Below are 24,133 nucleotides of genomic sequence, written 5' to 3' on the forward strand. Positions count from 1 at the left end.
TGGTGATGGGAGAGAGAGAAAGCGTGTTGGGGCAAGAAGAGGAGGAGGTGAGAAAGAGAGAGAGTGCAGGCCAGTGCAGTGGTAGCAGCAGTGGTGGTAGGAGAGAGAGGGTGCACACACGCAGGGCAGGAAGAGGAAGAGAGAGAAAGACAGTGCATGTGATAGCTGAGGGGACCAGAGACAGCAGGAGTGGGGAGAGGCAAACCAGGGGCCACCATTGGGTTATGTGCAGGCTGCTAGTGGTCTGTGGGCCACTCAATGAAGAACAGTGACCTAAACTGTGATTCTATCTTCTAAAACCAATAAACCTTTTCTTGCTATGCAAACAGACTTTTGGAAGAACTACGTATGTTTGTTTCCCACATTTCTGCATGGCTTTCCTCAGATTAGTTAAGGTCCCTTTCCCTTTCCAGCCACCCAGACATCATTCCACAGGTGTTTTGTGCCCCGCTGGTGCAGCTGTTGCATCCAAAAGAAAGCAAAATGGCTGTGCAATTGCACAACTCCCTTGGGCCATTTTAGCCTTTGCAGAAGTGTGCTCTAGCACAACTTGCATTTGGAAACTGCCGCAGAACCTGCAGTGCCCCCAACACCCACAGAATGCTGCATGCTATAGGAGCCATTTTAACTAACAGGTAAAGTTCTCACTCATAACATGGGTTCTAAAAAAGAAACGGCGAGTGAGTGAGTACATGTGTGACTGAGAGCCCTGTCTTGCCAGCAGTGGCTTCCTAGGCTTATAAAGTAGATTGCCCTTTTGCGTAGTAGGGACTGCTGCAGCAAACCAGCAAGTAAAGCTCCAGCTGCACATGTAGTTCTCTCCTGCAGATCTCTGGTTTGGCTCGTGGCCTACACATTTATTACACACATTCAAGTTTTAGGAGCTGCCTTGCAGATGGTAGTTAGATGCTACAGTCTTGATTGCTAGCTGTCCACAATGTACAGAGCTGCAGTTGGTTCTTTTTCTGACTTATGTTATTTTAGGATCAGATGCTTTCAAGGGAGCAAACAGCCTATAAAAAGCATGTGAAAGCACTGAAACAAATTAGCGCCAAATCATACAGTGCTTTTCAAGCTGAGTGCTATTTCCGTTGCCAGATAGTATCGTTCCAAATTGCACTATGTGGGTCCATTACATTTTTGGAGATAAATTTTACTGTGCCTCTTTGTAAATTCATCCTACACATCAGGCTGTTTCTATGTATCTCCTCTCATTATAGACAGTGCCAGAAGAGTTACAAAATGGAGGGGGCTTTGGTTATGTGGTTGCCTTCCGTCCAGTCGGCACAATAAATTGGATGCAAACTGTAGTGGCTTCTCCTGACGCCTCCAGATACGTGTTTCGGAATGAAAGTTTACCACCATTTTCTCCATATGAAGTCAAAGTGGGAGTGTACAACAACAAAGGAGAAGGCTCTTTCAGCCCTGTCACAGTTGTTTATTCAGCTGATGAAGGTAAAGTCCAGGCTGTGTACAGCCTCAAAAGCTGGTGCTTGCTGGCTCTTTCTGAAAAGGCCTCACATCTACATTACTACTGGGGTGAATTAAGCCTTTTGCCACCCCTTTCTGGGCAGCTGCCTCAGCGAGGGTGGATTGGGGGAGCAAGGGGAAAGTCCCCCGTTTTTCTGTCTGAAAATGGCTGGGTGGGCGCAGCGAAGGCTGCAGCTGCGGGGAGGGGAAAGTTTCCCCCATTTACCTTTAGAATGCTGCTGCGCAGCAGGATGGGGCAGCAGCAGGGAGGGTGGTGGTAGGGCGAGGGGAAAGTCCCTCCTTTTAGCAGTGCCCGCTGCACGGTGGGACGGGAAGGCGAGGGTGGCGAGAGAGAGCTTCTTCTAGCTCCCCTCCTCCCTCCGAAATGACTGCACACCCCGTCTGCAGTCCGAAGGCCCATAACGGACTGCAGATGAGGAGGGCAGTCATTTCGGAGGGAGGAGGGGAGCTGGAGGGAGAGCTCTCTCGCCACCCCATCCTGCCGTGCAACAAGCATTGCTAAAAGGGGTAACTTTCCCCTCGCACCACTACCACCCTCCACACTGCAGCTGCTTCCGCCCCATCTCGCAGTGCATCAGCATTCTAAAGGTAAATGGGGGACATTCCCCTTGCCCCCCCCCACTCTTGCTGCAGCCACCGCTGCCCCAGAGAAGGGCAGCAAAATTTGAGGAACGGCAAAATTTGCCACCCCTCAAATTTTGCCACCATAGGCAAGTGCCTACTTTGCCTTTCCTTATATCCGTCACTGATTACTACTGTCTCATTCTGTTGATGTACAGGCCTCCTTGTGGCCTGTACATCAATGGCATTCATTTTTTGTAGGGCACAGATAAGCATACAAAAGCTACGTGCATCCAGCTCGTATGCACATGTCTCTGTGTACAAAGAGCTTCCAAGAATCAGGGACGGGGCCTGCCACCATGATTCCCATCGCCTCTTAACAAATTGATAACAGGTGGCCCTCGTTATTCATGGGGGTTCTTGTCTCGCCTTTAGGCATAAATATGGAAACCACAAATACAAAACCTTGAGTCAATGGGAACTGAGGAGCAAATATAAAGGGAATAAAGCACAATACCTTGCTCTCCAGGCCTCCAGCTCTCCAGAAAGCCCCCAAACTGCAAATCCTTCAAATTTGAGAATTGCAAAACCATTATTGAGGATCTTTTTTAAGATTCACAAAATGGCTCTGTGCTTCAAAATCGTGGCCTGAAATGACATCAGAAGTTATTTCCAGCGACCCAGGAGCCGCGAATAGGGAAATTTTGACTATTTTTTTAACAGTGGGTAAAGAAAGTGGGTCCCTGTGACCCAGCCATAGATACGCGGAACCACAGGTGCCGGGACAGCAAGTAATGAGGGCCACCTGTAGATCCAGTTTTTTAGGCAAGCCATGCTGTTCTTTTCTGCAGCTGGACTGATTCCAAAATCTGCAGACTGGTGGTGGGGCAGGTGGGTGCAAAGAACAAATCCAAGTATTCTTTAGAAAGGAACTAATTTGACAAATGTTAAGCAGTGTGATGCTGCTCTCTATTTCTGCTTTCCCCTTCCTATTTATGTTTTGAAAAATCTTATATATAACATGTCTACCGTTTCAGAGTGCTTTGCAATTGTATTGGGTTTGAATTGTTTCTTCAATTCCTGAGAAAGGAATTGAAGTTGGAACCAGACATTTATGAGAGATACAGAGCTGCCACCAAAACCAGCAGTCACCTACCTCTTCTCTTCTCTCCCCGATAGCATCAGGGAAACTCAAGACACAGTGGCTGACCTACTTCACTAGAGTATATCAGCTCAGTAATACTGTGTGCAAGCAAATTGCACAAACTCAAAAATTGTACAAATGATGTTACACAATAATAAGCCAGCTGGAAATGATGGGCTTGCTCTTGTGTAACATCATTTGCTCAATGTGCATGCAAGCGACATTACCGGACTGACGTGCCCTTGTGCAGTATATGTAGGCCAATGTCATCATGTTCTGATTCCCACCACCCACCCCTTTCAATTTCTTGGCTTCCACTTGCGGAGTGGGAAAACTCAGAGAGTGATGACCTCATTACATGTGTTTAGTATTCTTAGATGTGATTGGAAGAAGGGAGAAAGAAACATTGGGCAACTTTTTTCAGTGGCAGCCCAGCACCTGGAGTAATGGCTGGATTTGCCCTGAGGCTGAGAAATATTGACCTAGAACTTAGGGAGTACCTAAGAGCACCGCCTTGGGATTGTTTTTAATGAAAGGCAGTATAAAAATCTAGCAATCAATCAATACACTTCCAGCTGACTATTGTTGCTTCTCTTCAGAACCCACCAGAGCTCCAACCAACGTCTTTGCCAAGAGCCTTTCTGCTTCAGAAGTAGAAGTGTTTTGGTCCTTGCTACTAGAGAACCAGAGCAAAGGAAGGATACAGGGCTACGAGGTAGGAGAATAAGACACATTATCAGCCTGAAACAGGCAGGTCTGTTCAACAGTAATTGCTGTGCACTGTTTATTAGCATGTTGATTTTGAAGTGGTCTTAGATGCACAAAGAATTTGCTTTTAAATCCACAGCTGAAAAGCTGCTTTCTGGTTTCAAACTCAGCAAAGCACATAAGCAGACGCTAATCCAATTGGTGTCAGTGAGCTCCAAGAAGGTATGATTCTGATGCTCAGTGCATCATCCTGCAAGGTGGAAACCCTCATGCAAGCATACAGCTCTGCAAATGCAGGCACTAGCAGCTTTTTGCTCTGTCCCATCACATAAATATGTGACACAAAGCCACAGGGCAAGCTTAAATACCAATGTATCCCCTCATACAATAAGCCAAAACTTTTAAATGAAAAAGAAAACCTGTTAAATATCCATTTTCAACAACTAGAAATGAAAATGAGGAATGGCTCATGTCAGTCTCCACAGACTCTCCCTATGGGTCTGTGGAGACTGCAGTATCCTGCAATCAATGCAGTGAAGTGGAACCTTAAGCACTATACACTTGCCTATCATGAAGATCACCATAGTGGTTAGATGTGCTGACCACTGGTTTCATAGATTATTTTGATTGGCTGTGGCCTCCTGAAATGCAGCCAAGGGCAAGATTTATGCTGAGATGCTGAAACAAAAGTCCTACAAAGATTACCTTGTCCAGAAGTCACCTTGTCTTTTTTCCCCCTATAGTAAAGTTAGGATTAAGACTGAGATGATAACAAGACAAATGGAAAAGATTTCCCCCTAGTAAAGGTCATATTACAAACAGTGCAATCCCATTCCAAAAGAGGGTTCCATTGTATTCATTGAGTGGGCACAGGACTGCCAGCTTTCTCTTATTTCAGATGAAACAGAAACTTGGCACTCCTGTTCTTTACAATTCTCAAATGTGTTTGTGTCTGGCAATAACATTTCCCAGGCACACATTTATCAACACAAATCTATCCCCAAATGGTAGGGGCATACATGAGACTCATCCAAGGGATCTTTCAGAGATTTTGAATTGTAAAGAACGTCCGGGTGGGGGAGAATCCCATTCACATCATTGTACTGCTAGTTTTAAGCAATGTTCTTTTTGGGCCAAAGTGATTTGAATATGCCATTGAAATGAGGCAGGGCAGAGAACCTGTCCTTGCTTAGGCAGCAAGCAGCTCAAAGAGTTGATCCATAGCACTTGCATGAGCCAAAGCAGGGTTTCCCCAGGGACAGGTTTGTTTATCGCACACATGGTAAACACGCAATGAGATATAAATGTATGTATGATTTTATTTTTATGTTTTATCATACCCTTTTCCCAAAGAGCTCGGGGAAGCATACATTCCTCCTCCACTACTCTTTTTATTCTCGTGTATCTACATTTGGCTTTTGGAATTCAAATAACATTTGCCAGGTACAAGCTTAGCAACACAAATCTACCCCTACATGGTGGGGGGGCGGGCGGGGACATGAGACTTATCCAAGGGAAGTTTCAGAGATGTTGAATTGTAAAGGATGTGGCATAAACCAATTCAGTTATTCAGAGTTCAAATAAGAAAGCATACCTTTCATTTCTGCAGGTCAGATACTGGAAACATGAGGATAAGGAAGATCAGGCTGGAAGAATGAAAACCACGACCAATCAGACTTTTGCAAAACTCACCAACTTGAAGGGGAATGCTCTGTATCATTTGGCTGTCAAGGCTTACAACACCGCAGGCATGGGACCTTCCAGTGCTGTAGTCAATGTAACGACCAAAAAACCACGTACGTGTGGCGTTATGGAAACAATGAGAGCACTTTCTGTGCTGCTTTAATCATGTTCTGAACCTCTCAGAGAACACGCTCAAAAAATGCACTAAATCAGCACTTTAAAGGACCTTACTCCTGGCTTGATTTCCTAAACCTTGCACTACCTGAAAACTGTGGTGTATGATTTATGTATTTATTTGCCTTTACTTTGCCCTTTATCCCCAAGGGCTCTCAAGTGTCCTTGTTTACAGCACAAGCACAGCACAACACTGTTGCTGAAATTCTATAATATTGTTGTAGGTGGGCTATACAGATGCAGACGATGCAATTGGCAAGTCTGGTTAGTCGGATCCAGAACTGAGGTCAGCTCATTCAGATGTACTGATCACATTTCCCACATCCCATAGGGCAGCTTACTAGCAAAGAGGTAACCTTGACAGGCACAGATATGCCAGCCCAAATCTTTAGGGTCAAACTACATGTTACGAGAAGTGCATGTTATGACTCTATGCTTTGTTTTTTTAAAAATGGCTGGCATACCGCACAATGGTATTTTAGCCTAGTAATCTTGTACACATGCAAGTTGGACAAATGCATCATTTGCATTTGGAAAGAATGGGCTGACTCTTATGTAATGCCATTTGTGCATCTTACATGAATACAACATTATGAGGCTGATGTACCGTTGTGCAGTATGCCAGTCAACTGTACAGTAAATAGCTGCCTCTGCATAACAGACTCCAGGTGGAGAGAGTGGGGCTTTAACCATTTGCCATAGCAGAGTCGCAATCTAGAGCCAGGCCCCCATGGGAGGAAAACTCCAGTTGTCATGCCATCTTGATGGTATGTGGATTTCTATTCCCACTGTTTCCTTGGAAATGTTATGGGATTGGTTATTTGGGATTCTTCGCCTTATTAATTGAGGCACAGAAAACTGAAACCTTAGCTGGCCAGGAAAGTTAAATTTTTGTCTGTTCAGAGCAGGGGCTCCATCTATTAGTCACTGGCATGTTAAATTATTATTTTTTCCACATATAGCACTTTGTCGTGCCAAATCTGCTGCTGCTTGTCCAACAGCTCATTATCTTACTAAACATAAGAGTTCACAGCTCTTCAAACACTATGCAGATAGAGCTGTGTTAGCACTTGAACAATGAATACTTGTTACTTAATAAAATTCCGGTTCTTATGTGTTGAATGTAGCACCAAGTCAGCCCCCTGGAAATATCATATGGAATTCATCGGACTCCAAGATCATACTCAACTGGGATCAAGTAAAAGCACAGAATAATGAATCTGAAGTGAAAGGATACAAAGTAGGTAATGGGCAACAAAGAATCTTGTTGCTGTTACAAGACCCTGAGCAGTACCACTGTGTTGGATTAACTAACCATTAGCTTAATCGTCATGTAGTTAAGAATGTAAATATAAATTATACAATGGCATCAGAAATTTAATTACAAGATCAGTTAAACAATTCACTTTACACGTGAGCCTAAGCACCCTTACTTGGGCATAAATTCTTTCAAAATCAGTAGCATTATTCTGCAGATACATTTGGGTTTAGGGTACTGAACTACCAAACCTGGATGGTATTCCACACGTGGCTGAAAAGTCATGAACGCACTACTCACACTGAGCATGAAGTAACAATCAGTGGTTTTTTAAAGTGCCGTATTTTCGCAAATATAACCCTCACATGAGTATAACCTGCAGCTGATCGTTGCTTGTGTAAAAAAACACCTTGTACTGCCCACACCTGTGTATTACCCACGCTTGCAAGACTGTGCAGAACTTTACCTTCTTCAGCAGAAGACCTACCATACTTTGGTCTACATTTTATTTTGAACTAGCTGGGCTGGGTGCAGATCATCTGCACCTCTAGTTTGTTGCCTGTCACCGCCCCTCCCCTGCTGTCACTGTTCTGCCACCGCCCGTTGCCGCCTCCTTCTTCCCTCACCCGTCTGTTGCCGTCTCCTTTTTCTCCCACCCTCCCATTGCCACCACCTTCTTCCCCCACCCGTCCGTTTCTGCCTCATTCTTCCCCCACCCGTTGCCACCTCCTTCTTCCCCAGTCCCCATCCATCCCTGCCACCTCCTTTCACCCGGTGCCGCCATTTTCTCTGCACCCACCCCCCTGCTGGCCTGTCCACTGCTGCCATTTCCCCCTTCCTACTCATCCCGTGGCTAGCCTATCCAGCAGCTCTCCGAACTCTCGCAAGAGCTGCCACACATGGGATTAGCCACAGGTATGCCTTAGAGAATTAAATATATAGATAGATTGATAGAAAATTATACTTTGCTGTACAATAAAGGGATCTTTCTGTTTATAACTGCACAAAGTGCTCCTTGTCTTCATTCTTAAGTAATAATTACTTAAGTAAGGAAGGGGAGATTTAAATCCAGCTGCTCCTATGTAAAAATTATGTTGTCTGCCCCATACCCATTTAATTCCCTGCACCCCCTTCCCGGGATGCAAAAACTTGTATACCATGTGGGATATATTTGTGAAAATACAGAGCAGCATCAGCCTTCTATATTCATGTAACCCAGATAGCTCCTCCTCCTAGTGAGTATTCTGTGTATGTTTGGAGTTTGAACCTTGGCACTTCCATAATTTATACTCTTGAGACATTGTTGATGTTTTGTGACTGAAGTCCTGCAGGCATGAGTGGGAGAGGTGTTCTGTTCTCTTGGCATGGATAAACCTGTGCTTAAATTTGCCACCTCGGCCTCTGCACACACCCTGCATCAATACATGACATGGGCAAAGCCTTCCACAGGGCAGCTGCACTACCAGCCTGTGTTGGTGCAGCAGTTCAGCACTCTCCCTACAGTGGTGCAAGACCCCAACACATCACATTGTATAGATGCATGAGCATTTGCACCTCTTCAGCTTCTTGCCTTGCTCCAGGATCAGGCTATCGGATTATATTTCTGCTTTCTAAAGTTGTTGACTCATGTTGGCATGAGTGTTTTCTCACTCATGTCAACCATTGGCTCATCAGGAAATGTTTGAGAGGAATTAGGCTTCCTCAGTATGAGGGATTTTATACTTGATGGATGTTTGGAGTTTGGGGAGAGTAAAGCTGTATGAACAGTTCTGACTTTGCAAAGGAACATAGGAAGCTGCCATATACTGAGTCAGATCATTGGTCCATCTAACTCAGTATTGTCTACACAGACTGGCAGCGGCTAAGGCGATGATGGAAGAACAGCTGTCAAAAATTAAAAAGATGTATGGATAATCTCTCCTGATCTGATGCACTTTTTAGTACAATAATCTAGTTTGGGTACATGTCCTCTGGTAAAATCAAAGTAGATTTTCTTTTAGAAGTGTAAAGAGCCAATTCAGTGGCTTAGATACCGTGCAGTGCCCCACTTTTGGTAGTACAGGGCACGTACAGTTCAGTGAGTGTAGAAAGTTTGTTGATGCCACTTTCAAATGTGTAGAGCCTCTATGGATCTTAAGGATTGTGTCATTGTTGTAGGATGTTTCTCCCATCATTCCCAATGGGAGGAGTGTCCTACAGTGCAGATGCAATTCTTAGGAGCCACAGAGGCTCTGTGCATTTGCAAGCAGTGTTGATGGACGTCTCACACTCATGAAGCTAGTGCATGTGTACTACTTCTTCCATTGGCGGGGTACCATATCGTATCTGTTATTATAGTCCTAGAAATGGAGGTCATTTCTACAGACAGTCTAAGTCTCTTCTTTCTCCTTCTTTTCCCCCTGGGCTAAATATATGGTCCTAGGTTTTATACAGATGGAATAGACAAAGCAGTACATCTGTTATAGAAACTAACAAAACATCTGTGGAGCTTTCACTGCCTTTTGATGAAGACTACATCATAGAAATAAAGCCATTTAGCGAAGGAGGGGATGGCAACAGTAGCGAGCAGATCCGAATTCCAAAGATATCAAGTAAGAGCCATACTTGTATATGTCCCCATTTGTATGCATTAGTAGACCTTTGTACAAAGAACAGTAAGGACAAACTCAATCCATTTGCACATCTCACTGAATTCTCAGAACAAAGACATAGAATTTCTTCCATTACCTCTATAAAATACCAGTTGCCTCTGACCAATAAATTATTACACATACAAAATTGGTGTATCCTGTTGCAGAAGTAATACTTCAGGCAGCGCTGTATGCAAACAAGTAACACAAATGTTAGTGCCTATGTTTATCTCAAGGAGAAATTGTATACAATCCAGGAAAGTACCAACATTAAGAATTGAAGCAGCATTTTGCCAAAGCAGCTAAGGAGAATTAACAAAGTCTGCAAACCCAAAGGACTGCAAATTTCAAACACTTGCATGTCTTTCATGAAAATGTAAGGTAATGGCCAGTTCATATGGACTCTTAATTTTTTATTTTATTTTATTGTCTTATTCATTTTCATTATTTTTGTATTGGAACGTGTAACTGCAAAGCACACTACAGAAAGCCAAATGAACTGGCAGCCACTACACATTAGTTCCACACTAACTTCCATGTATACATATCTATTTAGGGAAATGAGTCCCAACTCATGTTACCAGAGTAGTGTGGAACAATTTTCTGGTTTGTTCTGGTTCCATACCATTCTATGCAGATTGAGGAAACATATAACAAGGCAAATCTTACCGCCTCGGAGCCTCCACAACAGATCAAAGACAATCAGCTCCGATACTTCATTCTCATTCAAATAGTTCTCGTGACAGTTCTCATTCAAATAGTTTATAAGATTTGTAAATGGCATTGATCTGTTCAAGTGTATGAATTACCACCTGTGGAATGGTTCAGTAGTTCTCCTGTCTTGTTACATTTTTTATTATTTATTTATTTTTACATTTTATATCCCGCTCTTCCTCCAAGGAGCCAAGAGCGATGTACTACATACTTAGGTTTCTCCTCACAACAACCCTGTGAAGTAGGTTAGGCTGAGAGAGAAGTGACTGGCCCAAACTCACCCAGCTAGTCTCATGGCTGGATGGGTATTTGAACTCAGGTCTCCCCGGTCTTAGTCCAGCACTCTAGCCACTACACCACGCTGGTGCTTTTATAAATAGCGTATGCTCAAACGTTCTCATGGGCATTAGCCACAGCAAAGAATAAAATCTGCATCCCTCTCTCAGTTGTAGAGAGAAGCACTCTGTTTAGCAAAAGCAAGGCAGAATCTAAGCAAGATAATTCCCTTCTTATTTTATCTCCTTTATTACTGGATTCATAACCATTTATGTGATCCTGCACATTTATTTATTTTATTTATTTATTTATTTATTTATTTGATTTCTACACCTCCCTTCCAAAAATGGCTCAGGGAAGTTTACACAGAGAAATAACAAATAAATAAGATAAATAAAATGGATCCCTGTCCCCAAAGGCTCACAATCTAAAAAGAAACATAAGATAGACACCAGCAACAATCACTGGAAGTACTGTGCTGGGGTGGATAGGGCCAGTTACTCTCCCCCTGCTAAATAAAGAGAATCACCACGGTAAAAGGTGCCTCTTTGCCAAATTAGCAGGGTAAATAAATAAATAAATAAAATGATTAAATTAAATAAATTTAAAAATTGGTTATTCTCTTTATTTACCGGGAGGGAGCAACTGACCCTATCCATCTCCAGCATAGCATCCCTCCAGTGGCTGTTGCTGCTGTCTATCTTGAATAATTGATCATTGAATCATTGAACTATCATTGAATAATATTGGCAGATATTCACCATTGTTGGCCATTATTTTTTTATAGCAAAATACATGCTTAACCTGAACTTTGGATCAACCAAAGTCACATTTACTATTTAATGATGCAAATTACAACCAATCAATTCAAAGTGGAGGTTTTGATTATTGGGGTCCATTCTTAATATTCTAGAAGCTAGAGTTGTGCACTAGTTTGGTTTTGGTTCTGGTCGAACCAGACCCGGTCCAGTTTGACTGCTGAACCAGTTCAAACTGGCAGCAGCCATGGAGGAGGCTACCACCTCCACTGACCTCCCCCAGAGTAGCCCGGACTGGCAGCAGCCTGGTTCAGGCCTTCTTCAGACTGGTTCAGGCCTCTGCACATACGCAGGTACCATTTTAGGGACTTTATGAAAAGGTCACTAAAATGGCACCTGCACATGTGGAGAGGCCTAAACCAGGCCGCCTCCAGCCTGGGCTACTCTGGGGGAGGCTGGCGGGGCAGAGAGTCATCCCACCTAGCAACACAACAAATGGGACTTGTAAATAGTAATGGACTCCCCTCCCAGCCCCTTTACTGGTAAAGGGGAATCCTCACCATATTAGCCTTTACTAGCAGAACTCCAAATCAGTTCGGTAAGAACTCGGACCTGCTGAGGCCAGTCCGGTTTGACCCCAAACCCATCAAGCCAAGCCAGTTTGACAGCAAGCCCGGCTCAAAGCAAGCCAGCTCGCACACCCCTACTAGAAGTCTTAAGCGTTGCTCTGGGATGTTTCCATATATTGCTGGCTTAATGTCCCTACAATAGCAATATGTTACCCTCGCAAAACTGAACCAACATTAAGTTTGTTACGAGGGGTTTTGCCCTCCAAGATCAAGGGAGCTGGTAGGGTTGTTCGAGACAATTACAGATGTCCAATAATGAAAGTTTATTAAGGGATATTCTAAACAAGGCATAAGTGGCCATTCCCACATGACCATGAGACAGGCATGTTAACCTGCATGTCAGAACATCCACTTCCTAGAGTTTAACAATTTCCACTAATAAAACTCCAGCCACTATCAATATAATTGTGGATTTGAAGTAGACTCTCTAATGGTGAGCGAGGCTTCAATGGTATGAACATCCGGGGCATCCTCACATGACACAGAAAAGATGAAACACGTGGCTGGCTGCTATTGGTTAAATTTCACTTTTAATTACCTGGCTAATCAAATGGATGGGGGAGTGGGGAGGGGGAGAGAGAACTGAATCTATTTACCAGCTACGTGGGCTTATACTATGTATACTCTATAGGAGGGGAGGCGCGGGGGTGGTGGGGTTGTGGCCATGAGGAGACATGGCAAGTGATAATAGAAAAACATGGGAAAACGAGAGAGTCCAAAGGGGATTGGGGTTGGTCAGAGGACTGGAGAGAAGAACAAAACATGAGCAGAGGAACATCAGGTAAAGGGAGACAATGGGGGTCAGATTAGATGATCACATGAGGAACAGGACTGACTGGTAAGATGTTCTCAGACAAGTCTGGGGAGTGAGAGCAAGCTAAGCCTGTCTGGACTGCCAGAGGGTCAGTGGGGTGTACTTAAGGAGGAGACTCGACTAGCTTTGGGTCTCTGGTCCAGGAATGTCCGGAGAGGGAGAAGAAGAAGGAAAAAAGGAAAGACAGGGCAGACAACATAAGGGAATCAGAGAGTGGAACCTGAACAAGTTCAGGTACAGAGAAGAAGTTGGGGTCGGTCCAGGGACTGGAGGTAGGGAGTAGGACAAACATGGAGACAACAATGGGGGGAGATAGCAGTGTGGATCAGAGTAGAAGAGCACATGGAGGCCTGGACCAGTGGACAGAGCTACTGGGCAGAGCCAGGGAGCCAGGACAGCCTGAGTCCATCTGGACTTCCAGAGTGCCAGTGAGGCAGAGTTGAAGGGGGAAAGGGGTAAGGGACTGACCAAGATAGATCCCAAACAACAAAGCATCAAGGGAAACAGTGGAAGACATAGACAGAACAGACTGACAAACATGGGGAAGACACAGCAGTCCAACTCCATGAGGGGAAGCAGGGAGTCAAGCATTAAGACACCCGAAAAGACTTGGGCCCAGGATCCAGACTAGTCCTACTGGTCTTCCAGAGAAAGGAGTGGGGCCAATTTGAGAGAGAAGCCCGAACAGACTCGGGAAGGTTAAGCAGGGGAAACGGCTCCTTACTCCTGTGGCTAGGCTGTGGTTTGGCATTATGGCAGCGATTTCATGGCATGTAAAGGGGATGGAGCCACCTAATGGCACAGCGGGGAAATGGCTCGATTAGCAAGCCAGTGGTTTCTGGTTCGAATCCTCGCTGGTTCAAATCCCCACTGGTATGTTTCCCAGACTATGGGAAACGCCTATATCAGGCAGCAGCGATATAGGAAGATGCTGAAAGGCATAATCTGTACAGGAGATGGCAATGGTAAACCCCTCCTGTATTCTACCAAAGAAAGCCACAAGGCTCTGTAGGCGCCAGGAGTCAACAGCGACTCAACAGCACACTTTACCTTTAAAGGGGATTGAAGCTATGGTTTCTGGGCTGAGGGGCACCTAGGCTTACCAGGTGAGTGCCAGGAGAAGCATTTTCCATTTAAAGTAAGTTCAACACTCGGGGAACATGCTAGAGTGGGACTAGAGAATGCTAGCGGGGGGGATTTGCCTTCTTGAGGAAATCCCTGGTCCTAACCCAACTAATTGTATCTACACACACACACACACACACACACACACACACAGACAGTCATACTGAGGTTGGAAAGGGAGTCTTTGGAATAAAAAACAGAAAATTTTGAAAGGAAAAATAGAAAACTCCCAGAGACATGGAAAGGAAGGTGTGATGCATTCCTGTCTGAAGGATGTAAAGGCATGGAATCACAAGCCAAAAAGCAGGTCCAGGAAGGGTGGGCAGGGAGGCAAGTGAAGCTTTCTTAAGTAAGGCAAAAGCCATGTGCCTGGAAAATTCCAAGGAATTCCTGTCCACTAGGGCTCAGGTCAAAGGGAGATGGCGTTGAGTAGAGAATATGTTAATGTGCCAACCTTGGCACCAGGCAGGTGAAGCAAGTATGTAGTGTGTTCATGTATATGAAGCAGCTATATATTGAACATCTTGGTTTCTTTCTCTTTCTCCTAGATGCATATGCGAGAGGGTCGGGCGCTTCTACTTCAAATGCTTGTACATTGTCAGCCATCAGCACAATAATGATTTCCCTCACAGCTAGATCAAGTTTATGACAAAAAATACCTGAAGGACTTCCTGTTTATAATATAACTAAGCAACATTTAGCTAGTTGTTTTGAAGACACCCAGTACTAAGTAATATTGTTGTTCAAGTACATCTTACTACTGGAAAAAAATGTTTTATGCTTCTCTAGGAATGGCATTATACAGTACTTCCTCAAAGCAAATATAGCTTTGTCTGAAGTTTCCTTGGAAACTCTGCAATGCACTGAAAACATCTGTAATATGATGTTACCAAAGCAGTTTACATATGTCCTTATATGCATATTTTTATTATATATTTAGTGTTTTATAGACTTTTTTAAAGTTAACATATGATGTAGATATTGATTTCTTTTCCCTCTGCTATAAAATGCTACTGATGACATTGTTATCATTGGAAAAATATATTGTTTTGGAATGTTTATGGCTGGAAGGTCATATGTATGGCCAGAAGGTCAAAGTTCTCAGAAAATCAGTTTTAAATTGATTGTACAGTTTTACAAGAGTACATACTGGAAAAGCAGTTTTGGCCTTGATCTCTTCTTCCAGGCATCTGGGGTTTGTCTGGGTGCATGAAAAGGGTCCCCCATGGGCTTTGTAGGAAGCCTCCCATCCCTGTACCCCTGCTGGCTTTCAGTCAAGTTTGCGGCCACTGCGCCTGGCCCATTGCTGATAAGCTGAGGCCTTCCTGCACTTGACATACATGCAATTGAATTGTCTCGTGGCTCACTCCTCTCCAGGGCCCTGCTGTATAGGCCACTTGCACAAGGTAGTGAGAAAAGCAAGCTGCTGGTGTTGGAGGTCCTCACTTCATTGGCACTACCCAGGCACATTCCACTACATCTGGCAGAGTAGCCATACACCCAACTGAGAGCCTTGAGGTGGCAGCGGAAAGGGGAGACACTCAGTAAAATACCCATAAGGGATCCCTCTACATGTATAGAAGGATGTGTGAATCATGCCACTGTTTAAAACATTTATGATGGTCCCAGTTAAATCCATCACTTTGACATACAAGATTTCTTTTGAATTTTCTTTTGGATGGATAAAACAAATCCAAAATAATTTTCAATGCATTTGCTTTCAGGTTTAAGTAAACTACATAAAATCATTGAGCCAATGTTTTAATGATGCATCGCAGGATTTTTATTTGAATGTACTTATTTAGCTTTCTCTAATATTTAAAAATGTTAACATCTATTCCATTTAGTTGTTATTGCTTCCTATAGTGATTTAGATCAGATGTTGCTATCGCAAAGGACAAAATACTGTGTGGTGAAAATCTGAAATTCCACCAGTTGAACTACTGATTTTGTTCTGGATTTGCACCATTTTAATCAGGATATTGCAAAACTTTGAGATGGAAAATGAAATATGCCGATTTCCATGTCTGAATATGGTTTTTTTGTTTGTTTTTGTTTTTTGGACAGGTACATGTTAACTGTAATTCTCTATAGATTGGTTTCATAAATTTAATGACAGAATTATCTATGTTTATATATGATCTTGTTTGAGTTTAGGTCATAAGCTAAATCTAATAAATGATGTTCTAGTGAATACCTCTCTAAAAAGGCTTTTTCCCATTAAAAAAAAAATCATATGTATGTCTGGGTGTCTCTATGCACTTCCAAATAGCTTCTTTATTTTAAGATTTTAAATCCTCCTGGCTTTTTGCTAGCACAAGTGAACAAAGCCAAAAATCTGAAGAGTGCTTTGCAGATCAAGGTTTTATTTTCTTGACCAGCTTTTCAGGCACACACTTAGCATATTGATAAAATGGCATTCAAATGTCAGTGATTGCATACATCATACAGTTATCTCACACAGCTATCATTCATTCCAGTGAGGCTTGCAGTGGAACACTTTGATGAATGCTCGATCCAGTGCCTCCTGTATGCATTCAGGGGCCTGCTCATGCACATCTGCTCACAAGCCTGCTCATGCACATCTGCACCAGCATATGGCAGAGCTCTGGATCATGGCCAATATTTACAAGAAAAATAAATTGGCCAACATGAGGAAAATTACTCACAGTTGTCCCATTGAAATTAAAAGGACAAGTTAAATTGCAGCTGGGGATGATGGGAGTTGTTGTTCAGAAACATCTGGAGTACCACTGGTTGGGGAATCCCTGAATTAAGCAATGCCTAACTTGCCCTTTTAATTTCAATTGGACTACTTTGAGTAATTTTCCTGATCGTGTACGCCAGCAATACGAAAAGGTTTGTTTCTCAATATGGAAAAATTTTGTAAGTACATTCAGATTGAACAATCATAATTAAAGCAGCAGTTGGACTCTTCTATTTTTTGTTTGTTTCCAAGTTTAACAAGTTCTTCTGGTAAGAACTAATCTGCCTAATTTCTTTCACTATTCCTTCAACTTGACTAATTTTGGTCCAAATCAGTTAGATTGTTCACAAGTTAGCCCACTTGCTCCTCAAATGTTCATGCATCTGCCATCTTGAATTGGGGTGGATGGCATCATCACAAACTATGCCGTTGAAGTGTCCCTACAGCTGTAGCAAATTTGGTTGAAATCAGGCGGTTCACAAGTTAGCTCACTTGCACATCAAATGTTTATGCGTCCACCATACTGAAGTGGGGTGGATGACATCATCACAAACTATGCTGTTGAGGTGTCCCTGTGTGTCCCCACAACTGTATACAATTTGGTTCTTACTGGTCAAGGCATTGCGAAGTTGATGGGGAGGGGACACACACACGGACAGACACATATAATATACACAGAGAGAAAGAGAGAATGCTGAGTGATCTCAGAAGCTTACTTTTCTTAAGGAAAGTAGGCTAAAAATGCACTGCAGAGATTTATCATTTGTACTTCCTGATCGTTTAAATTTGCCTGTAACTTGTCTTTTTTGCTTCCAAACCAATACAAACTAACTTTTAAACCTTTCAAAATATATTTATTCAGTAACTCATAATCAGGATTCCACTTGTGTAAGTTGGGGGTGTTAACCAGAGAAATATTGTCAGTATTTCGAGCTGTGTTCCTTTCTTAGTTTGATATGGTTACTTCTATGTAATAACAAAAACAAAACAAAAAAACCCACAAAAGGAAAAAAAATGAAAGAAAAAAAGCCTATGTAGTTTTTCTCCCCAGTGTAAATGATATTTACCCGTGATCTAGCAGATGTAATCTTTTTTAAAGTTATTGGTAATAAATATTGTTATTTGTAAAGATTCTTGTCTTTAGGGGCATTTTTCCTTCATTCCTGATGGTTCCTTGTATTAAGGAACCATAGGTTTTACAGTTTGTATACTTCCTTGTGACCCTGGATACTGCCACAAGACGATTGCTGGTGTCCTTATCTGGTAACTACATTTCCTGTGGTTCCTTACATCTATGGACCTAGCTGTGTATGCTTGTGGCAGTATTTATGTTTGTGGCCACACACAGTCAGTTAAGTTTTAGGAATATATAAACAAGGAGTGTCTTTCACAACAGAGGTTGTTCAGGGGTAGCTCTCAAGCAAGAATTCACAACAGGGCGCCAAAATGAGGCAGTGTTGAGTCGGGCCTGAACTCTGGAAAGGTCTAACCCCAATTCAACATGGGCTTGAAAATTTGAAACTGCAGCAAAAATTTGCATTTTGAATCCCTCCTGCCGTTTCAAAGTGCAGCACAAGCCCAAGTCAGAATGCATCATCCTGAGCACTTATTTGGTAGGATCCTTCCAGATACTGTTAAATCCCAACATCATTGCGAATTAGCATGGAGAGAAATACATGCTTGATCTACACTAAGAGAGAAAGAGGTTGTGTTATCAGTTAAAGAGCTATATTTTTTCAATGTAGTATAACAGGACAGAAAAATGAAAAATAACAGAAAAATGAGTTATTTCACTTTTGTTTCACAGATTGCTGCCAGCAGATGGCACTAAGAATATAATGCAAACTCTTGCTTCTTAATGTAGATCCCCATGCTTTCAGTGTCTGGAAGGACCTGGAGACTGAGCATCTGATTTGGTTTACACTACAGGTTACAATTGAACAAATACTGGTTCATTCTTCCCCCACTGTAGATACTTTGAAAGATGCAGACTAAAGAGCCCCTTTTGAATCTGCTTTCTATTTGAAACTGTCAGCAGGCACAGACTGAAGACTTTATATGCTGCCTACTGAAATCAACTTATCTGAAATCAACATACAGTATCTCAAAACATTACATAACAAATGATCCCCCTGTACATGGAGGCTACACAGAGCCCTTCCACTCACAATAACTTCCCATTCATTTGAACAAAGGGCACAACTCAGCGAACATAATGGGATACACAAATGAAGCTGTACTTCCATTTCAGCCTCCAATTTAATGTCATTATGTGTGTCATTATAGCAAATAGGGCTCTGGATCTGGACTCTGGCTCCTAAATGGTTTACTATATAACACATATGTTCTTAAACAACAGGTCATCAGGACAATTTAAATGCACTTACCTGAATCCTAGGTTTTTCCCCAAGTTCTTTGAGATTAGAAATCAGGGGGTCGTCTTAAATTCAAAATCCTCTTCCTTTCGGATAAATACAAGTATAACCTATATTTAACCTGTATTTTTAAAGGGTCGTCTTAAATTTAGAGTTGTATTTGATTCAGGTAAATATGGGTAGACTTCTGTTTAAATGTGGGGGTGGGAAGATGCAGTTATCAAAGGCTTGGGAGGAACTAAGGGAACCCATAGCAAGTTGGGGAGCCCATACTTGCTCTCCCCGAAGGAATGATATATCCACCTTGTGACTCATGTTCTCTCTCCACCCCCATCTATGCCATGTAATAGCGTTCTGCAGTGCTACTATAACACATAAAATACAAGGTTATCTACCTACAGATATTTTGTTGCTGCTCTAGTAAAATGTCTTTGGGTCTCTGTGCAGGTCACAATGCTATGGGCAGAGTCATTCAGATCCATGCAACGCTTGGCTGCTATCACAGAGACTCAAAGAATCAGGCCTTAAAACTGTCAAGGAAAAGTAGGATCTTCCCTGTTTGTGCAAAATGCTTCACTTTGTTCTGTTGCAATTCCTTGTAGAAATGGTTTCTGTTAATGGTACTAACATTTCTGAGAAAGTTGTTTATATAATTTCCTAGTGAGGTAACATCCATCTAGCTATTGTCAATAATACTAAAATTCAGTGGCTGCCTTTCATTTCATCAGAAACACAAACATTTCCCCCAGTGTGCCAAGCTAATATACATATTTTTCATGTTTAAATCGCATTCAGTAGGTTTGTGGCCAGCTTGACAACTAAAGTGCAGAATATTATAGACAGTTTCTAATCACTGAGCCCACTGTACTGTAGTACTATATTGTGAACTATGCCATACAATCTCTTCTGTAGCTATCTATCAAAGATGGCCTGCAGCTCAGACATAGATTAACATTCTCATACAACAGGCTTAAGTACAAAGCAAAAGGAAATTGATTCGTATAACGTTGTCTCCTGTTGTCTCCTTTGTCTCCTGTTTTTCTATTAACTTTTGGTTTTGGAACAAAATGTCAACTATAGCTTTCTACCTAAAACCATTAAAAGAAACCTTTTTTCTACAAGGCCCACTTGGCAATGCCCAAATGAATAGAGATGCCCATGAATCAGATTTTGTTATTTGATTCAAGCTCAAATAAAATAACAAAATACTCAAATCAATTTGTCAGAATAGCCAAATCAATTCGGCTATAGGGAACAATGGAGAACTCAAATCACCCAATTGTTCCCCATGGCTAGGTCCTAGGGATACCAAAGTGGGCTGGGTGGAAGGGCATGATGTGTGCTATGTACCCACCAACACCACACCACACAAAAGAAATGGGCAAGCATGTAAATTTAAAACAACAACAACAACCATAGAATCCTATGGTGGTTTGGGGAAAAGGTTAAGAAAAACTGCCAGCTTGCCCATTTCTTCTGTGGGTTGGGTGGTAAGTAGCACCCATCATGCTGTACCACCCAACCCACTTTGGTGTCCCTAGGACCTACCCATGGGGAACAGAAGTGTGTTTTGAGTTCCCCATTGTTCCCTATGGCCAAAACAAGCAGAGTACCCAAATTTTGCAACCCTGCCTTGAAAAACATTGCAGAACAGAAGCACACAGTCCCTCCCAACACAAAACACCACATTTTGCCAAACACACAGTCCAAATATAGCCAATAATACATCACTGGCCCAGAATCCACTGCCAGCCACAATTCCTGTGCTGTAGTAACATTGGCACAAGTTGCTCTCTCACAGGGAATGAGACAACTCGCCGTGGCCAACTCACTGCCGGTCAATTGAACGCGGCCAATTTGCTGGGACAACTTGCCGCAGGGAACAACGCAACTCCACCACCACCACGCAAGCCTGTCTTGTCCCTTTGGCTTTTGATTTGGAGGGAGGCGAGAGGAAGCTAAATTTCCACCTACCACCCACCAAAGCATGTCTTTCACATTCTGCAGTAGAAGGAAGAATCTCTCTGCATTCCTACCTGTGGAGTTGTGCCTCATGAGAAGTGAAATGTCAGGTGCGAAGCCTGCACCAGAGCTTTAGAGCAGGTGAGCTGCCGTTTTCCTCCTCATATTGCCCCTTTGCGGGTCTCCCCAAAGCAGCAGCAGACCTTGCTGCTGAGTTCTCTTATCAAAGCAGACTACCTCACGTGTAGCCCAGGGATATTAGCAGAACACTTGGTGGGTGGTAGGTGGAAATTTAGCTTCCTCTCGCCTCCCTCCCGCTTGTCCCCTCTGGATCGAAAGCCAAAGTGACAGGACGGGCTTGCGGGGGGAGTTGTGTTGTTCCCTGCGGCGAGTTGACTGCGTCCAATTGACCGGTGGCGAGTTGGCCACAGTGAGTTGGCCGCGGCAAATTGGTTGCGGCAAGTTGTCATAGACCCCTCTCACACACCATTAGGACTCCTTAATTCCTAACATTGCAACAGCTGCCAGAGCAGCACCCTTAGCAGAAAGCATAGCCATAAAATCAACTAGAATAATGTCTTCAGCCATATTTTGACTGAGTTCACCTTACAATGTAGAATGCATTGCACCAGCATAACTGGTGAAGTAGTTGTGTTAGCTCCTGATCCACACTTTCACGCTAACTTTAAATCGATAGAGATTATTCAAACACAATTTTCAAGAGCAATTCTTGGTGCCCCTAGGTGTGTATAAAATGCAATACTATGGTTAGAGACAAGAATGCAGAAAGCCGAGGTAAGGGTGTGGTGACTGATAGTTACTAGCTGAATGCAGCCCCACCTCCAGATATCCCTTAATGCACTGTGCAAGGAGTGTGATGCATTGAGGGATTCAACTCCAAGCTGGGCACTCAAGGCACCCAGCTCTGTGTCTTCTTGGGCCTGCATGACCAGGAACCCAGGGAGAAGGGTGTGCTCGCCCTTCTACCTGGATAAAAGCCTGGATTAAAAACCCTGGGCTACCCAGCGGGGTAGCACCAGGATCAGCCCCGATCCTGGTGCTTTATATGAGCAGCCCTACCCCAGTAGGGCTGTACAAGCCCATGTCGGGCTGCTCATGTGAACAGCCTTCATGTATTACGAAGCACACGCGCACACATGTGTGCACACACACACACACACACACACCTCCTTCAATTTACACCTCAGTTTGGGCAGGTGATACTGTCGCAGAGACAAGAGCTTGTGCTTTGAAGTTCCAGCTTTGGGATGGCATAAAACCACACCCAGCCTTTTTTCATCTTAGTAAAAGGAATTGCCAGACAGGGAAGCAAAGGTCCTTGGGTAGCAGTTCTTAACATGGTGTCCACCAAATGTTGCTGAACTCCAACTCCAAAATGCTGGGAGTTGCAGTTCAGGAATATCAGGCGGACCCCACATTAAGAGCCACGTCCTAGGGCAATGGGAACCTGTATGGCCCATCATGATGCAATTAACAATTCCCTCAGGGACGTAGCTAGAGGAGAGGGGGCCCGTGTTCACCCGTCTCTCTAGCAGCCCCTTGGAGTGAGTGAGGTAATGAAGAAAGTAGGAAGGGGGACCTGGGAAGTCCTCAGGAGCTGGGGGGCCCCAGGTTCTTTGAACCCTTTCGCTCAATTATAGCTGCTCCCCGAATGCTGATCAAAACGGCATGATCAGATCCCCATCTGCTTTGTGTTCCCTCCAGGTAATAATGCATCACTCACTCTGCTCCTATGCAGGGGCGTAACGATAGGGGGGGCAGGGGGGGCACGTGCCCCCGGCGCCATCTTTGCGGGTCACGTGGAGGGCGCCACCATGACCCCCCGGCTCAGCAGAGCAGTCAAGGGAGCGCGCGTCGGCGCCCCCTCCCCCAGCGGTCCCTTCCGTGCGGCGCCCGCAGCCCCCCCTGCCATTGCTTTGCTGGCCTGGCTTGGGAGACACAGGTGCCGCCGAGAAAGAGAGCGCGCACGAGCGAGCACTGCATCTACGAATTGGCTGCTGGCTCGGATGAAGTCTTCCGGCTTCTGGGGCGGGCGAGGCAGCATGAAGCCTTCTGCTTCTTTGGAGCTAGTGGAGAATGCCCCCAATGCGCATTACGCGCCTTTCTCGCTCTCCCCGCCAGAAGGACTCCCGGGGGTGGCCAGTGCACCTCCGTCCCACTGCAGCGAGGCGAAGGCGGTGGTGATGGTGAACGCCGACTACCCGTGCCCTGCCATCACCCTGACCCGCACGTCTCCATCTATAGCTTCCACAGCCCGCAACACATCCTGTCCTCGGCCACTCTGCTCACTGCCCGTCCCATCCTCTGGCACTACTTCGCCGCATATTTATCAGGCGCAACCATCCTCGGAACTAAGAGATGTTGCAATCGAGCTCCACAGTCCTCCTCGGCAGCATCGCATTTCAAACCCAGTTGTTCGCGTCCCTTTTCAAGTCAGAAGTTCCCAAGGAATGGCCAGTGGAGAGGAAAGAGCCGCTCTCCGCTCCTCCACCCCCCCACCCCCCCACCCCCCGCGCCTGGCATTGGAAACGGCGGCAATCTAAAACACCAGCCAGCAGACGACTCGGAACGTCCCCACCCCATTTGAATGGGAAAGGCAGGTTTCTGACAAAGTGGCAGTGATTAGTGATTATCTGTGTGTGTGCTACGGGGTGGGGCTGTGAGTGGGGCTGCCTCTCTCGCTCTGCGGGGCCCTGAGGGTATGCTGCTCGGAGGGAGCTTCTCCTCCAGGTGATAATGGGGCTGCCTGCCTGCCCACTCTGCGTGCTCTTGGGGGCAGCTGTTGTTTGTTTTCCGTTGACCTGCGGCTCTGGTGAGTGACTCCAAGGGCTGAAGATTCATCTATGCTGGGGAGGAGGGGAGGAGCTGCTCCAGCCAAATGCCGGGGGGTGGGGGGATGTTTAGAGCATTTCCTTCCTAGTTGGCAGGAGGGGACCCCTCTCGAAGGCTGCTAACTGAGTGGGACACAGGCTCCCCCTCCTCGCCTCGGCCAGCCTTTCCCCTTCCGTGGTTTCCAGAGCTGCACAGCTTCACAGGACATAATAGGTGATCCTTAGGTGCAAATATAATATTGTTATACTCTATAGAACAAGCTCTTACAGTA

The 24,133-nt window shown here is 44.3% G+C and overlaps 1 protein-coding gene across 11 annotated transcripts in view; it reads left to right on the top strand.

The window, feature by feature from the left end:
* The window catches only part of LOC128343611 (contactin-4), a 920,791-nt gene extending 902,987 nt beyond the window's left edge, over positions 1-17,804 (top strand). For all 11 annotated transcript variants that reach the window (XM_053292988.1, XM_053292986.1, XM_053292991.1 and 8 more), the window contains 6 exons: positions 1,221-1,455; positions 3,796-3,911; positions 5,514-5,700; positions 6,889-7,001; positions 9,442-9,610; positions 14,514-17,804. In XM_053292988.1, the coding sequence (XP_053148963.1) occupies positions 1,221-1,455; positions 3,796-3,911; positions 5,514-5,700; positions 6,889-7,001; positions 9,442-9,610; positions 14,514-14,614 (921 nt within the window). In that variant the 3' untranslated portion in view covers positions 14,615-17,804. The remainder of the gene's footprint in view (positions 1-1,220; positions 1,456-3,795; positions 3,912-5,513; positions 5,701-6,888; positions 7,002-9,441; positions 9,611-14,513) is intronic.
* The last annotated feature ends 6,329 nt before the right edge of the window (positions 17,805-24,133 follow it).

Source organism: Hemicordylus capensis, chromosome 2, assembly GCF_027244095.1.
Source record: "Hemicordylus capensis ecotype Gifberg chromosome 2, rHemCap1.1.pri, whole genome shotgun sequence".
NCBI lineage: Eukaryota > Metazoa > Chordata > Lepidosauria > Squamata > Cordylidae > Hemicordylus > Hemicordylus capensis.